The following is a 17,618-nucleotide window of genomic DNA, read 5'->3' on the forward strand; positions in this document are numbered from 1 at the left end:
CCATGAACCCCCCCATAGTGACCCCCATGTCCCCCTTGTACCCCCCCATCCCTCTCCATTCCCCCAAGACCCCCCCACTCCATCCCCTGTATCCCGCCAAAAACCCCCGGAAACCCCCCCCGACCCCCCATGAACCCCCCATAGTGACCCCATGTCCCCTTTGCACCCCTTGTATCCTTCTCCACCGCCCCCCAAGACCCCCCCCCCCACTCCATCCCCTGTATCCCCCCAAAACCCCATGAAAACCCCCAAAACCCCAATACCCCCCCATAGTGACCCCATATCCCCCCCCATATCTTTCTCCATACCCCCCCAGAACCCCCAGGACCCCCCCACTCCATCCCCTGCATCCCTCTCCATCACCCCCAATAGCCCCTTTATTCCCTCGTATCCCCCCAAAACCCATGAAAACCCCCCAAACCCCAATAACCCCCCCATAGTGACCCCCATGTCCCCCTTGCTCCCCCCATATCCTTCTCCATCCCCCCCAAGACCCCCAGGACCCTCCACTCCATCCCCAATAACCTTCTCCATCCCCCCAATACCCCCAACTCCATCCCCTGCATCCCTCTCCATCACCCCCCGTACCCCCTTTACTTCCCCGTATCCCCCCAAAACCCCATGAAACCCCCCCCCAAAACCCCAATAATCCCCCCATAGTGACCCCCCATGTCCCCCCCATATCCCCTTCCATCACCCCCAGGACCCCTCACTCCATCCCCTGCATCCCTCTCCATCACCCCCAGACCCCCTTTACTCCCCCCGTATCCCCCCAAAACCCCATGAAACCCCCAAAACCCCAATAACCCCCCCATAGTGACCCCCATGTCCCCCCTATATCCTTCTCCATCCTCCCCAGGACCCCCCGCCTTGATCCCCCATAACCTTCTCCATCACCCCAATACCCCCCAACTCCATCCCTGTATCCCCCCAGAACCCCCCGAAACCCCAATAACCCCCCCCATAGTGACCCCCATGTCCCCCTTGCTCCCCCCATATCCTTCTCCATCCCCCCAAGACCCCCAGGACCCTCCACTCCATCCCCAATAACCTTCTCCATCCCCCCCAATACCCCCCAACTCCATCCCCTGCATCCCTCTCCATCACCCCCTACACCCCCTTTATTCCCCCCGTATCCCCCCAAAACCCCATGAAAACCCCCCAAACCCCCAATAACCCCCATACTCACCCCCCATGTCCCCCCCCATCCCCTTCCATCACCCCCAGGACCCCCCACTCCATCCCCTGCATCCCTCTCCATCACCCCCAGACCCCCTTTATTCCCCTGTATCCCCCCAAAACCCCATGAAAACCCCCAAAACCCCAATAACCCCCCCATAGTGACCCCCATGTCCCCCCTATATCCTTCTCCATCCTCCCCAGGACCCCCCGCCTTGATCCCCCATAACCTTCTCCATCACCCCAATACCCCCCAACTCCATCCCCTGTATCCCCCCAGAACCCCCCGAAACCCCAATAACCCCCCCCATAGTGACCCCCATGTCCCCCTTGCTCCCCCCATATCCTTCTCCATCCCCCCCAAGACCCCCAGGACCCTCCACTCCATCCCCAATAACCTTCTCCATCCCCCCCAATACCCCCCAACTCCATCCCCTGCATCCCTCTCCATCACCCCCTACACCCCCTTTATTCCCCCCGTATCCCCCCAAAACCCCATGAAAACCCCCCAAACCCCCAATAACCCCCCATACTCACCCCCCATGTCCCCCCCATCCCCTTCCATCACCCCCAGGACCCCCCACTCCATCCCCTGCATCCCTCTCCATCACCCCCAGACCCCCTTTATTCCCCTGTATCCCCCCAAAACCCCATGAAAACCCCCAAACCCCAATAACCCCCCCATAGTGACCCCCATGTCCCCCCTATATCCTTCTCCATCCTCCCCAGGACCCCCCGCCTTGATCCCCCATAACCTTCTCCATCACCCCAATACCCCCCAACTCCATCCCCTGTATCCCCCCAGAACCCCCCGAAACCCCAATAACCCCCCCCATAGTGACCCCCATGTCCCCCTTGCTCCCCCCATATCCTTCTCCATCCCCCCCAAGACCCCCAGGACCCTCCACTCCATCCCCCATAACCTTCTCAATACCCCCCAACTCCATCCCCTGCATCCCTCTCCATCACCCCCCATATCCCCTTTACTCCCTCCGTATCCCCCCAAAACCCCATGAAACCCCCCCCAAAACCCCAATAATCCCCCCATAGTGACCCCCCATGTCCCCCCCATATCCCCTTCCATCACCCCCAGGACCCCTCACTCCATCCCCTGCATCCCTCTCCATCACCCCCAGACCCCCTTTACTCCCCCCGTATCCCCCCAAAACCCCACGAAACCCCCCCAAAACCCCACGAAACCCCCCAAAACCCCCATGACCCCCCCCCGCACACCCCCCTGACCCCCCGCTCCCGTTGCAGGGTGCAGGATGAGCTCGTGCAGCTCGCGGGCGCTGACGCTGCTGAGCAGCGTGTTCGGGGCGTGCGGGCTGCTGCTGGTGGGCATCGCCGTCAGCACCGACTACTGGCTCTACATGGAGGAGGGGGTGGTGCTGCCGCAGAACCAGAGCACGCAGGTGCGCATGGCGCTGCACGCCGGGCTCTGGCGCGTCTGCTTCTTCGCCGGTACGTACCCCAAACCGCATCCCCGGAACCCAAATCCCTGTCCCTGGATCCCAGGATCCAGCACTGGTACCCAAACACCCATCGCTGTATCCCAAAAACCAGCCATGGGCCTCAAAACCCCATCCCTGTATCCCAGAATCCATCACTGGTACCCAAATCCCCATCCCTGTATCCCAACATCCATCACTGGTACCCAAATCCCCATCCCCATATCCCAAACCCCATCCCTGTATCCCAACATCCATCACTGGTACCCAAATCCCCATCCCCATATCCCAAATCCCATCCCTGTATCCCAGAATCCATCACTGGTACCCAAACACCCATCCCTGTATCCCAACATCCGTCACTGGTACCCAAATCCCCATCCCTGTATCCCAGAATCCATCACTGGTACCCAAATCCCCATCCCTGTATCCCAAACTCCATCACTGGTACCCAAATCCCCATCCCCGTATCCCAACATCCATCACTGGTACCCAAATCCCCATCCCCGTATCCCAAACCCCATCCCTGTATCCCAGAATCCATCACTGGTACCCAAATCCCCATCCCTGTATCCCAAACTCCATCACTGGTACCCAAATCCCCATCCCCGTATCCCAAACCCCATCCCCATATCCCTACATCCATCACTGGTACCCAAATCCCCATCCCGTATCCCAAACCCCATCCCTGTATCCCAGAATCCATCACTGGTACCCAAATCCCCATCCCTGTATCCCAGAATCCATCACTGGTACCCAAAACCCCATCACTGGTACTCAAATCCCCATCCCTGTATCCCAACATCCATCACTGGTACCCAAACCCCATCACTGGTACCCAAATCCCCATCCCCGTATCCCAAAATCCATCACTGGTACCCAAATCCCCATCCCTGTATCCCAACATCCATCACTGGTACCCAAATTCCCATCCCTGTATCCCAACATCCATCACTGGTACCCAAACCCCATCACTGGTACCCAAATCCCCATCCCCGTATCCCAAAATCCATCACTGGTACCCAAATCCCCATCCCTGTATCCCAACATCCATCACTGGTACCCAAACACCCATCCCTGTATCCCAAAATCCATCACTGGTACCCAAACCCCATCACTGGTACCCAAAACCCCGTCCCTGTATCCCAACATCCATCACTGGTACCCAAACACCCATCCCTGTATCCCAACATCCATCACTGGTACCCAAATCCCCATCCCTGTATCCCAAAAACCAGCCATGGGCCTCAAAACCCCATCACTGGTACCCAAATCCCCATCCCTGTATCCCAAAAACCAGCCATGGGCCTCAAAACCCCATCACTGGTACCCAAATCCCCATCCGCGTATCCTAAACCCCATCCCTGTATCCCAACATCCATCACTGGTACTCAAATCCCCATCCCTGTATCCCAAACTCCATCACTGGTACCCAAATCCCCATCCCCGTATCCCAAACCCCATCCCTGTATCCCAACATCCATCACTGGTACCCAAATCCCCATCCCTGTATCCCAAAAATCAGCCATGGGCCTCAAAACCCCATCACTGGTACCCAAATCCCCATCCCTGTATCCCAAAAATCAGCCATGGGCCTCAAAACCCCATCACTGGTACCCAAATCCCCATCCCTGTATCCCACATCCATCACTGGTACCCAAACCCCATCCCTGTATCCCAACATGCATCACTGGTACCCAAATCCCCATCACTGGTACCCAAAACCCTGTCCCTGTATCCCAACATCCATCACTGGTACCCAAACCCCATCCCTGTATCCCAGAATCCATCACTGGTACCCAAATCCCCATCCCTGTTTAGAACCTATAGATTCTCTACATTTGCAGGCCATGAGAAGGGTCTCTGTGGGTCTCAATGGGTCTCTGTGGGGTCCTACCTATAGATTCTATACATTCCAGGCCGTGAGAAGGGTCTCTATGGGGTCCTACCTATAGATTCTATACATTCCAGGCCATGAGAAGGGTCTCTATGGGGTCCTACCTACAGATTCTATACATTTCCAGGCCGTGAGAAGGGTCTCTGTGGGGTCCTACCTATAGATTCTATACATTCCAGGCCATGAGAAGGGTCTCTATGGGGTCCTACCTACAGATTCTATACATTTCCAGGCCGTGAGAAGGGTCTCTGTGGGGTCCTACCTATAGATTCTATACATTCCAGGCCATGAGAAGGGTCTCTATGGGGTCCTACCTACAGATTCTATACATTTCCAGGCCGTGAGAAGGGTCTCTGTGGGGTCCTACCTATAGATTCTATACATTCCAGGCCGTGAGAAGGGTCTCTATGGGGTCCTACCTACAGATTCTATACATTTCCAGGCCGTGAGAAGGGTCTCTGTGGGGTCCTACCTATAGATTCTATACATTCCAGGCCGTGAGAAGGGTCTCTATGGGGTCCTACCTATAGATTCTATACATTCCAGGCCGTGAGAAGGGTCTCTGTGGGGTCCTACCTATAGATTCTATACATTCCAGGCCGTGAGAAGGGTCGCTGCGTCGCCTCCGAGTATTTCCTGGAGCCCGAGATCAACCTGGTGACCGAGAACACCGAGAACATCCTCAGTGCGTCACCTATGGGGGCCATAGGGGACATGGGGGCTACGGGGCTTCTAGGGGGGGCTATAGGGGTTCTATAGGGGCTATGGGGGTTCCAGGGGGGCTCCATGGTTTCTGTGGGGGTGGTGAGATGGTGTGCACGGGTTCTATAGGGTGCCATAGGGTTCTATAGGGTCCCCTCCATGCAGAGACGGTGCGGACGGCCACCCCGTTCCCCATGGTCAGCCTGTTCCTATAGGGGACTATAGGGTTCTGTAGGGGCCTATAGGGTTCTGTGGGGTTCCATAGGGGTCTATAGTGTTCCATGGGGGTCTATAGGTGTCTCTAGGGATCCATAGGTATCTATAGGGGTCTATAGGGTCCCCTCCGTGCAGAGACGGTGCGGACGGCCACCCCGTTCCCCATGGTCAGCCTGTTCCTATAGGGGTCTATAGAGTTCCATAGGGGTCTATAGGTGTCTGTGGGGTTCCATAGGGGTCTATAGGTGTCTCTAGGGATCCATAGGTATCTATAGGGGTCTATAGGGTCCCCTCCGTGCAGAGACGGCCACCCCGTTCCCCATGGTCAGCCTGTTCCTATAGGGGTCTATAGAGTTCCATAGGGGTCTATAGGTGTCTGTGGGGTTCCATAGGGGTCTATAGGTGTCTCTAGGGATCCATAGGTATCTATAGGGGTCTACAGGGTCCCCTCCGTGCAGAGACGGTGCGGACGGCCACCCCGTTCCCCATGGTCAGCCTGTTCCTATAGGGGTCTATAGAGTTCCATAGGGGTCTATAGGTGTCTCTAGGGATCCATAGGTATCTATAGGGGTCTATAGGGTCCCCTCCGTGCAGAGACGGTGCGGACGGCCACCCCGTTCCCCATGGTCAGCCTGTTCCTATAGGGGTCTATAGAGTTCCATAGGGGTCTATAGGTGTCTGTGGGGTTCCATAGGGGTCTATAGGTGTCTCTAGGGATCCATAGGTATCTATAGGGGTCTATAGGGTCCCCTCCGTGCAGAGACGGTGCGGACGGCCACCCCGTTCCCCATGGTCAGCCTGTTCCTCGTCTTCACGGCCTTCGTCATCAGCAACGTGGGGCACATCCGGCCCCAGCGCACCCTGCTGGCCTTCGTCTCCGGCATCTTCTTCATCCTCTCCGGTGAGACACCCCCCAGAACCCCCTAGAGACCCCCTATGGACCCCCCAAACCGGGCACCCCCATAGAACCCCCCGGGGACCCCAAAAACTGGCCCAAAATGACCCCCAAGCCCCCAATCCCCAGCACACGCTGCTGCTCTTCTGCAGCATCTTCATCATCCTCTCCAATGGGAGACCCCCCAAACCACCTATGGACCCCCAAAACCCCCTATAGACCCCCCTAAAACATCCCAGGGACCCCCCCAGAACACGCCTGAGCCCCCCAAACCGGACACCCCCATAGCACCCCCCAGGGACCCCAAAAACTGACCCAAACCCCCAAATCCCCATCACACGCTGCTGCTCTTCATCTGCAGCATCTTCATCATCCTCTCCAATGGGAGACCCCCCAAAACCACCTATAGACCCTCAAAACACCCCTATGGACCCCCAAAACCCCCCCCAAACTGGACACCCCCATAGCGCCCCCAAGGGACCCCAAAAACTGACCCAAAATGACCCCCAAACCCCATTCCCCAGCACATGCTGCTGCTCTTCTGCAGCATCTTCATCATCCTCTCCCATGGGAGACCCCCCCAAACCACCTATGGACCCCCAAAACCCCCTATAGACCCCCCTAAAACATCCCAGGGACCCCCCCAGAACACCCCTGAGCCCCCAAACCGGGCACCCCCATAACACCCCCTGGGGACCCCAAAAACTGCCCCAAAATGACCCCCAAGCCCCCATTCCCCAGCACACGCTGCTGCTCTTCTGCAGCATCTTCATCATCCTCTCCCATGGGAGACCCCCCAAAACCACCTATGGACCCCCCAAAACACCCTATAGACCCCCCTAAAACATCCCAGGGACCCCCCCAGAACACCCCTGAGCCCCCCAAACCGGACACCCCCATAGCACCCCCCGGGGACCCCAAAAACTGACCCAAACCCCCCAATCTCCATCAAACGCTGCTGCTCTTCATCTGCAGCATCTTCATCATCCTCTCCAATGGGAGACCCCCCAAAACCCCTATAGACCCCCCAAACACCCCCTATGGACCCCCAAACACCCCTATGGACCCTCCAAAACCCCCCCAAACCGGGCACCCCCATAGCACCCCCCAGGGACCCCAAAAACTGACCCAAAATGACCCCCAAGCCCCCAATCCCCATCACACGCTGCTGCTCTTCTGCAGCATCTTCATCATCCTCTCCCATGGGAGACCCCCCCAAACCACCTATGGACCCCCAAAACACCCTATAGACCCCCCTAAAACATCCCAGGGACCCCCCCAGAACACCCCTGAGCCCCCCAAACTGGGTACCCCCATAGCACCCCCCAGGGACCCCAAAAACTGACCCAAACCCCCAAATCCCCATCACACGCTGCTGCTCTTCATCTGCAGCATCTTCATCATCCTCTCCAATGGGAGACCCCCCAAAACCACCTATAGACCCTCAAAACACCCCTATGGACCCCCAAAACCCCCCCCAAACTGGACACCCCCATAGCGCCCCCAAGGGACCCCAAAAACTGACCCAAACCCCCCAATCTCCATCAAACGCTGCTGCTCTTCATCTGCAGCATCTTCATCATCCTCTCCAATGGGAGACCCCCCAAAACCACCTATGGACCCCCCAAAACCCCCTGTAGACCCCCCAAAACTCCCTATGGACCCCCAAAACACCCCCAAACCTGACACCCCCATAGCACCCCCCAGGGACCCCAAAAACTGACCCAAACCCCCAAATCCCCATCACAGGCTGCTGCTCTTCATCTGCAGCATCTTCATCATCCTCTCCAATGGGAGACCCCCCAAAACCCCTATAGACCCCCCAAACACCCCCTATGGACCCCCAAACACCCCTATGGACCCCCCAAAACCCCCCCAAACCGGGCACCCCCATAGCACCCCCCAGGGACCCCAAAAACTGACCCAAAATGACCCCCAAACCCCCAAATCCCCATCACACGCTGCTGCTCTTCATCTGCAGCATCTTCATCATCCTCTCCCATGGGAGACCCCCCAAAACCACCTATGGAACCCCCAAACACCCCCTATGGACCCCCCAAAACCCCTATAGACCCCCCAAAACTCCCTATGGACCCCCCAAAACACCCCCAAACCAGACACCCCCATAGCACCCCCCAGGGACCCCAAAAACTGACCCAAACCCCCCAATCTCCATCACACGCTGCTGCTCTTCATCTGCAGCACCTTCTTCATCCTCTCCCATGGGAAACCCCCCAAAACCCCTATAGACCCCCCAAACACCCCCTATGGACCCCCAAACACCCCTATGGACCCCCCAAAACCCCCCCAAACCGGGCACCCCCATAGCACCCCCCAGGGACCCCAAAAACTGACCCAAAATGACCCCCAAGCCCCCAATCCCCAGCACATGCTGCTGCTCTTCTGCAGCATCTTCATCATCCTCTCCCATGGGAGACCCCCCAAACCACCTATGGACCCCCAAAACCCCCTATAGACCCCCCTAAAACATCCCAGGGACCCCCCCAGAACACCCCTGAGCCCCCCAAACCGGACACCCCCATAGCACCCTCCAGGGACCCCAAAAACTGACCCAAACCCCCCAATCTCCATCAAACGCTGCTGCTCTTCATCTGCAGCATCTTCATCATCCTCTCCAATGGGAGACCCCCCAAAACCACCTATAGACCCCCCAAACACCCCCTATGGACCCCCCAAAACCCCTATAGACCCCCCAAAACTCCCTATGGACCCTCCAAAACCCCCCCAAACCGGGCACCCCCATAACGCCCCCCAGGGACCCCAAAAACTGCCCCAAAATGACCCCCAAGCCCCCATTCCCCAGCACATGCTGCTGCTCTTCTGCAGCATCTTCATCATCCTCTCCCATGGGAGACCCCCCAAAACCACCTATAGACCCCCCAAAACCCCCTATAGACCCCCCAAAACCCCCTATAGACCCCCCAAAACTCCCTATGGACCCCCCAAAACACCCCCAAACCTGACACCCCCATAGCACCCCAAGGGACCCCCAAAACTGACCCAAACCCCCAAATCCCCATCACACGCTGCTGCTCTTCATCTGCAGCATCTTCATCATCCTCTCCAATGGGAGACCCCCCCAAAACCACCTATGGACCCCCCAAAACACCTTATAGACCCCAAAAAACATCCCAGGGACCCCCCAGAACACCCCTGAGCCCCCCAAACTGGACACCCCCATAGCACCCCCCAGGGACCCCAGATCAGCCCCAGGGTTTCAGGGTCCCCCCGTGCCCATAGGGGTTGTTTTGGGGTCCCCCCGTGCCCATAAGGATTATTTTGGGGTCCCCAGGCTGTCGCTGGTGCTGGTGCTGGTTCTCTCCAGCCCCCCCCAGGGGTGTTTTGGGGTCCCCCTGTGCCCATCAGGTTATTTTGGGGTCCCCCCCAGTGACCAGGGGTGTTTTGGGGGTGTCTGGGCCCCCCCAGGGCTGTTGCTGGTGCTGGGGCTGGTTCTCTCCAGCCCCCCCAGGGGTTGTTTTGGGGTCCCCCCGTGCCCATGGGGGTTATTTTGGGGTCCCCCCGTGCCTATGGGGGTTATTTTGGGGTCCCCCCGTGCCTATGGGGGTGTTTCGGGCCCCCCCAGGGCTGTCTCTGGTGGTGGGGCTGGTTCTCTCCAGCCCCCCCAGGGGGTGTTTCTGGGGTCCCCCTGTTGCCCCAGGGGGTGTTTTTGGGGTCCCCCATAGTGACCAGGGGTGTTTTGGGGTCCCCCCGTGCCCCAGGGGGTGTTTTGGGGTCCCCCTGTGACCGGGGGTTATTTTGGGGTCCCCAGGGCTGTCTCTGGTGGTGGGGCTGGTTCTCTCCAGCCCCCCCAGGGGGTGTTTTGGGGTCCCCCCGTGCCCATGGGGTGTTTCGGGGCCCCCCCAGGGCTGTCTCTGGTGGTGGGGCTGGTTCTCTCCAGCCCCCCAGGGGTTGTTTTGGGGTCCCCCCGTGCCCACGGGGTTATTTTGGGGCCCCCCCAGGGCTGTCTCTGGTGCTGGGGCTGGTTCTCTCCAGCCCCCCAGGGGTTGTTTTGGGGTCCCCCCATGACCGGGGGTTATTTTGGGGCCCCCCCAGGGCTGTCTCTGGTGGTGGGGCTGGTTCTCTCCAGCCCCCCAGGGGTTGTTTTGGGGTCCCCCCGTGCCCACGGGGTTATTTTGGGGCCCCCCCAGGGCTGTCTCTGGTGCTGGGGCTGGTTCTCTCCAGCCCCCCAGGGGTTGTTTTGGGGTCCCCCCATGACCGGGGGTTATTTTGGGGCCCCCCCAGGGCTGTCTCTGGTGGTGGGGCTGGTGCTCTCCAGCCCCCCAGGGGTTGTTTTGGGGTCCCCCCATGACCGGGGGTTATTTTGGGGCCCCCCCAGGGCTGTCTCTGGTGGTGGGGCTGGTTCTCTCCAGCCCCCCCAGGGGTTGTTTTGGGGTCCCCCCATGACCGGGGGTTATTTTGGGGCCCCCCCAGGGCTGTCTCTGGTGGTGGGGCTGGTGCTGTACATCTCCAGCATCAACGACGAGGTGATGAACCGGCCCAGTGGATCGGACCAGTACTTCCAGTACCGCTACGGCTGGAGCTTCGCCTTCGCCGCCTCCTCCTTCCTGCTCAAAGAGGTGACGGCGCGCCTCGCACACTCACTGCACACCGTTGCACACTCACTGCACACCAGCGCACACCATTACAAACCATTTCAAACCATTACAAACCATTGCAAACATTTGCAAACCCTTGCACTCCATTGCAAACCCTTGCACACCATTGCACTCCATTGCAAACCCTTGCACACTCACTGCACACCGTTGCACACTCACCATCGCACACCATTGCACACTCACCATTGCACACTCACAATCGCACAACATTGCACACTCACTGCGCGCTCACCATTGCACGCCATTGCACACCACTGCACACCATTGCAAATCATTACAAACCATTGCACACCATTGCACACTCACCATTGCACACTCACCATCGCACACTCACCATTGCACACCATTGCACACTCACTGCACACCATTGCACACACACCATTGCACTCACCATCGCACAACATTGCACACTCACCATTGCACACCAGCGCACACTATTGCACACTCACCATTGCACACTCACCATCGCACAACATTGCACACTCACTGCACACCATTGCACACTCACCAGCGCACACCATTGCACACTCACCAGCGCACACCATTGCACAGTCACTATTGCACACCATTGCACACCATTGCACACCATCTCACACCATTGCACATGCATTGCACACTATTGCACACCATTGCATATTCACCGCGCACTCACCATTGCACACCATTACAAACCCTTGCAAACCCTTGCACTCCATTGCAAACCCTTGCACATCCTTGCAATCCCTTGCACACCATTGCACTCCCTTGCACTCCCTTGCACTCCATTGCAAGCCCTTGCACACCACTGCAAACCCTTGCACACCCTTGCAAACCCTTGTACTCCATTGCACTCCATTGCAAACCCTTGCACACCATTGCAAGCCCTTGCACACCATTGCACACCATTGCAAACCCTTGCACACCATTGCACACTATTACAAACCCTTGCAAACCCTTGCACACCATTGCACACCCTTGCAAACCCTTGCACACCCTTGTACACCATTGCAAACCCTTGCACTCCATTGCAAACCCTTGCACACCATTGCACACTATTACAAACCCTTTCACACCCTTGCACACCCTTGCACACCATTGCACACCCTTGCGCTCCATTGCAAACACTTGCACACCATTGCAAACCCTTGCACACCCTTGCACTCCATTGCAAACCCTTGCACACCATTGCAAACCCTTGCACACCATTGCACACCATTGCAAACCATTGCACTCCATTGCACACCATTGCACACTCTTGCAAACCATTGCAAACCTTTGCACACCCTTGCAAACCATTACAAACCCTTGCACACCATTGCAAACCCTTGCACTCCATTGCACACCATTGCAACCCCTTGCACACCATTGCACACTCTTGCAAACCATTGCAAACCCTTGCACACCATTGCACACCCTTGCAAACCCTTGCACACCCTCGCAAACCTTTGCACACCCTTGCACTCCATTGCAAACTCTTGCAATCCCTTGCAAACCCTTGCACGCTGTTGCAAACCCTTGCACACCCTTGCACGCTGTTGCCCGCGGATGTGGCGGTCCCGGTGACTGTCCCCGTGTCCCCGCAGGGCGCGGGGGTGATGTCCGTGTACCTGTTCACCATTGCACACCCTTGCCAACCCTTGCACAACATTGCACTCCATTGCAAACCCTTGCACACCATTGCAAACCCTTACACACCATTGCAAACCCTTGCACACCCTTGCAAACCCTTGTGCACCCTTGCACACCCTTGTGCACCATTGCAAACCCTTGCACACCATTGCACTCCATTGCACTCCATTGCAAACTCTTGCACACCATTGCAAACCCTTGCACACCATTGCAAACCTTTGCACACCCTTTCAAACCCTTGCACACCATTGCACTCCATTGCAAACCCTTGCACACCATTGCATACCCTTGCACTCCATTGCACACCATTGCACACCATTGCACACTCTTGCAAACCATTGCAAACCTTTGCACACCCTTGTAAACCATTACAAACCCTTGCACACCATTGCAAACCCTTGCACACCATTGCACTCTATTGCAAACCCTTGCACACCGTTGCACACCATTGCACACCCTTGCACACTATTGCACACCATTGCAAACCCTTGCACACCATTGCAAGCCCTTGCACACCATTGCAAACCCTTGCAAACCCTTGCACTCTATTGCAACCTCTTGCACACCCTTGCACACCATTGCACGCGGATTTCTCTGTGCCGGCGGTGACTGTCCCGTGTCCCCGCAGGGCGCGGGGGTGATGTCCGTGTACCTGTTCACCATTGCACACCCTTGCACACCCTTGCACGCTGTTGCACGCGGATGTGGCGGTCCCGGTGACGTGTCCCCGTGTCCCCGCAGGGCGCGGGGGTGATGTCCGCGTACCTGTTCACCATTGCACACCCTTGCCAACCCTTGCACACCATTGCACACCCTTGCAAACCCTTGCACACCATTGCACTCTATTGCAAACCCTTGCACACCATTACAAACCTTTGCACACCCTTGCAAATCATTACAAACCCTTACACACCATTGCAAACCCTTGCACTCCATTGCAAACCCTTGCACACCATTGCACACCCTTGCACACCATTGCAAACCTTTGCACACCCTTGCAAACCATTACAAACCCTTGCACACCATTGCACACCATTGCACTCCATTGCAAACCCTTGCACACCATTGCACACCCTTGCACTCCATTACAAACCCTTGCACACCATTGCACTCCATTGCAAATCACTGCAAACCCTTGCACCCCATTGCAACCTCTTGCAAACCCTTGCACACCATTGCACGTTGTTGCACGCTGTTGCCCGCGGTGCCGGCGGTCCCGGTGACTGTCCCCGTGTGTCCCCGCAGGGCGCGGGGGTGATGTCCGTGTACCTGTTCACCATTGCACACCCTTGCACACCCTTGCACGCTGTTGCCCGCGGATGTGGCGGTCCCGGTGACTGTCCCCGTGTGTCCCCGCAGGGCGCGGGGGTGATGTCCGTGTACCTGTTCACCAAGCGCTACGCGGAGGAGGAGCTGTACCGGGCCCCCCCGGGGCTGCTGCGCCCCCGGCTCAGCGCCTGCTCGGGGCTGTCGGGGCAATTCCTGCAGCCCCGCGCCTGGCCCCGCCCCCGCAGCGCGTCCGACGCCTCGTCCGAGCTGTCAATCAGGATGACGCAGAGCTACCCCCCCGCCATCCAGTACCCGCGGGGGGGGCACCTGTCCACGTCACCCTGCTAGGGGACAGGGGACATGGGGACATGGGGGTGATGGGGACATGGGGGACATAGGGGGACATGGGGGTCATGGGGACATCGGGGATGATGGGGACATTGGGGACCCCCGAGCTGTCAATCATCAGGGTGACACAGTGACCCCCCCGCCATCCAGTACCCGCGGGGGGGGCACCTGTCGACGTCACCCTGCTAGGGGACAGGGGACATGGGGGGACATGGGGGTGATGGGGACATGGGGGTGATGGGGACATCGGAGTGATGGGGATGATGGGGGTCATGGGGGTGATGGGGACATCGGGGACATGGGGGTGATGGGGACCCCCGAGCTGTCAATCATCAGGGTGACACAACTACCCCCCCACCTTCCAGTACCTGCGGGGGGGGCACCTGTTGAGGTCACCCTGCTAGGGGACAGGGGACATGGGGGACATGGGGGGGACATGGGGGGACATGGGGGTGATGGGGACATCGGGGGTGATGGGGACATTGGGGACCCCCGAGCTGTCAATCATCAGGGTGACACAGTGACCCGCCCCCGCCATCCAGTACCCGCGGGGGGGGCACCTGTCGACGTCACCCTGCTAGGGGACAGGGGACATGGGGGACATGGGGGGGACATGGCGGTGATGGGGGACATAGGGGGACATGGGGGTGATGGGGACACGGGGGTGATGGGGATGTTGGGGACCCCCGAGCTGTCAATCATCAGGGTGACACAGTGACCCCCCCGCCATCCAGTACCCGCAGGGGGGGCACCTGTCGACGTCACCCTGCTAGGGGACAGGGGACATGGGGGGACATGGGGGTGATGGAGACAGGGGGACATCATGGGGGGAACTGACGACATTAGGGGGATATGGGGGACATTGGGGACACCAGTGACATGGGGATATCGTGGGGACATTGGGGGGACATTGGGGACACCAGGGACATTGGGACATCATGGGGACATCATGGGGACATTGGGGGGACATGGGGACATTGGGGGGACATGGGGACATTGGGGACACCAGGGACATTGGGGGGACATGGGGACATCATGGGGACATTGGGGACATCGGGGACATGGGGGGGTCTGGGGCCATCGGGGTTGGGGACACTGTGGCCACCAGGTCCCCTCTGGGGACGAGGCCACCGCTGCGGCCACCACGGGCCTGTCCTGGCCACTGGCGGCCATCTTGGCACCTCGATGGTGGCCAGCATGGCACAGCGGCCATCTTGGCCAGTGATGGTGGCCAATGGGGTTGGGGGAACATTGGCGGCCATCTTGGCCAGTGATGGTGGCCAATGGGGTTGGGGGAACATTGGCGGCCATCTTGGCCAGTGATGGTGGCCAATGGGGTTGGGTGAACATTGGTGGCCATCTTGGCCAGTGATGGTGGCCAATGGGGCTGGGTGAACATTGGTGGCCATCTTGGCCAGTGATGGTGGCCAATGGGGTTGGGGGAACATTGGCGGCCATCTTGGCCAGTGATGGTGGCCAATGGGGTTGGGGGAACATTGGCGGCCATCTTGGCCAGTGATGGTGGCCAATGGGGTTGGGGGAACATTGGCGGCCATCTTGGCCAGTGATGGTGGCCAATGGGGTTGGGTGAACATTGGCGGCCATCTTGGCCAGTGATGGTGGCCAATGGGGTTGGGGGAACATTGGCGGCCATCTTGGCCAGTGATGGTGGCCAATGGGGTTGGGGGAACATTGGCGGCCATCTTGGCCTGTCACCATGGCCAATGGGGTCAGGGGGACCTTGGCGGCCATCTTGGCCTGTCACTGTGGCCAGTGGGGTCGGGGGGACCTTGGTGGCCATTTTCTCTTGCCGCCAAGGCCATTGATGGTCAGGAAGAACCATGGCGGCCATTTTCTGTCGTCCTGGCCAATGAGGGACAGGAGGAACCTTGTCGGCCATCTTCTCCTGCTGCCGTGGCCAATGGTGGTCAGGATGAGCCATGGCGGCCATTTTCTCTTGCCACCTTGGCCAATGATGGAGAGGAGGAACCTTGGCGGCCATTTTCTCTTGCCACCACAGCCAATGATGGTCAGGAGAGACCATGGCGGCCATCTTCTGTCACCCTGGCCAATGAGGGACAGGAGGAACCTTGTCGGCCATCTTCTCCCATCACTGTGGCCAATCGTGGTCAACATGAGCCTTGTCAGCCATTTTCTCTCGCCACCACAGCCAATGATGACCAGGATGAGCTCTGGTGGCCATTTTCTCTTCCCACCATGGCCATTGGTTGTCAGCAGGGACCATGGCGGCCATTTTCTGTCACTATGACCAATGAGGGACAGGAGGAACCTTGTCAGCCATCTTGTCCTGTCACCATGGCCAATGGTGGAGAGGAGGGACCTTGTCGGCCATCTTTGCTAGCCACAGTGGCCAACACAGCTTGTCGGCCATCTTCTCCTGTCACCGTGGCCAATGATGACCAGGAAGAGCCTCGGCGGCCATTTTGTCTTTCCCCTGTGGCCAATGACGGAGAGGAGGGACCTTGTCGGCCATCTTCTCCTGTCGCTGCAGCCAATGGTGGTCAAGATGACCCTTGGCGGCCATTTTCTCCTGTCGCCATATCCAATGGCGGACAGGAAGAACCTTGTCGGCCATCTTGTGCCACCACAGCCAGTGACGGCCATGCCATGACCTGGCAGCCATCTTGTTCCGCCATCCACGGCCAACGCGGTTCGGCGGCCATCTTGTCCCCGGACAACGCCCAACGCCAGACAGGAAGCGGCTCGGCCGCCATCTTGATTGTGTCCCCATTGACCCCGGGGTCCCAGGAAAGGACCCTGAGCGTGATGGGGGGGGGGGCACAGACCAGCCCCAGCCCCCCCAGGGGCCTCCGCTGCTTTCGAGCCCCTTCGGCTTTAATGATGCTTTGCCCCCCCCTCCCCCACCCCAATTTAAAGGGTCTTCCCCTGACCTTTGACCTCTGCCCCTTGCCCCCCGCCTGGCTGGTCCACGGTGGGGTCGGCCCCGTTAGCACAAATTGGGGGGGCGAGGGGGGGTCCCGGACGCCTGGGTCCTTTTTGGTGGGGGTGGTCCTAGAGCAATGCGGGGGGCCCTGGACGCCTGGGTCCTTTTGGGGGGGGGGGGCAGCTTTGGGGTGGGGGGATAAAGGGGGAGCCCGGACGCCTGGGTTCCTCAGTTGGGGGGGTGGATGGGGAGGACACCCCCCCCCCCAATTTCTGTGGCAATAAACGGCTTCAATATGTAGCTTCCCCCCCCCCCAAATAAAATAGAGGGGGGGGCGGGGGGGGTGGGTTAAACACCCCAAAGTGGGGGCGGCGGGGGGGACCATTGGGGGGACATGGGGCTGAGGGGGTGTCGGGGGGCCACCCCGCTCCTCCCCCCCCCCCCCCCGCTGTACGATATGTAAATAGGGAGCGACGCGACCTCAATAAAGGATTTAAATTACACCCCCCTG

General features: G+C 58.7%; 1 protein-coding gene across 1 annotated transcript; it reads left to right on the forward strand.

Annotated features, from left to right (window-relative positions):
* Positions 1–2,447: 2,447 nt before the first annotated feature.
* LOC309452897 (voltage-dependent calcium channel gamma-7 subunit) lies at positions 2,448–14,202 on the forward strand (the record flags this gene model as incomplete). The annotated part of the gene is made up of 5 exons (XM_082077557.1): positions 2,448–2,643; positions 5,126–5,212; positions 6,206–6,346; positions 10,793–10,938; positions 13,945–14,202. The coding sequence occupies 5 exons, from the start codon at positions 2,448–2,450 to the stop codon at positions 14,200–14,202; spliced, it is 828 nt and encodes a 275-aa protein (XP_081933683.1).
* Positions 14,203–17,618: the final 3,416 nt, after the last annotated feature.

Source organism: Streptopelia decaocto, assembly GCF_964273445.1.
Source record: "Streptopelia decaocto genome assembly, contig: HAP1_SCAFFOLD_2209, whole genome shotgun sequence".
Taxonomy (NCBI): Eukaryota; Metazoa; Chordata; class Aves; order Columbiformes; family Columbidae; genus Streptopelia; species Streptopelia decaocto.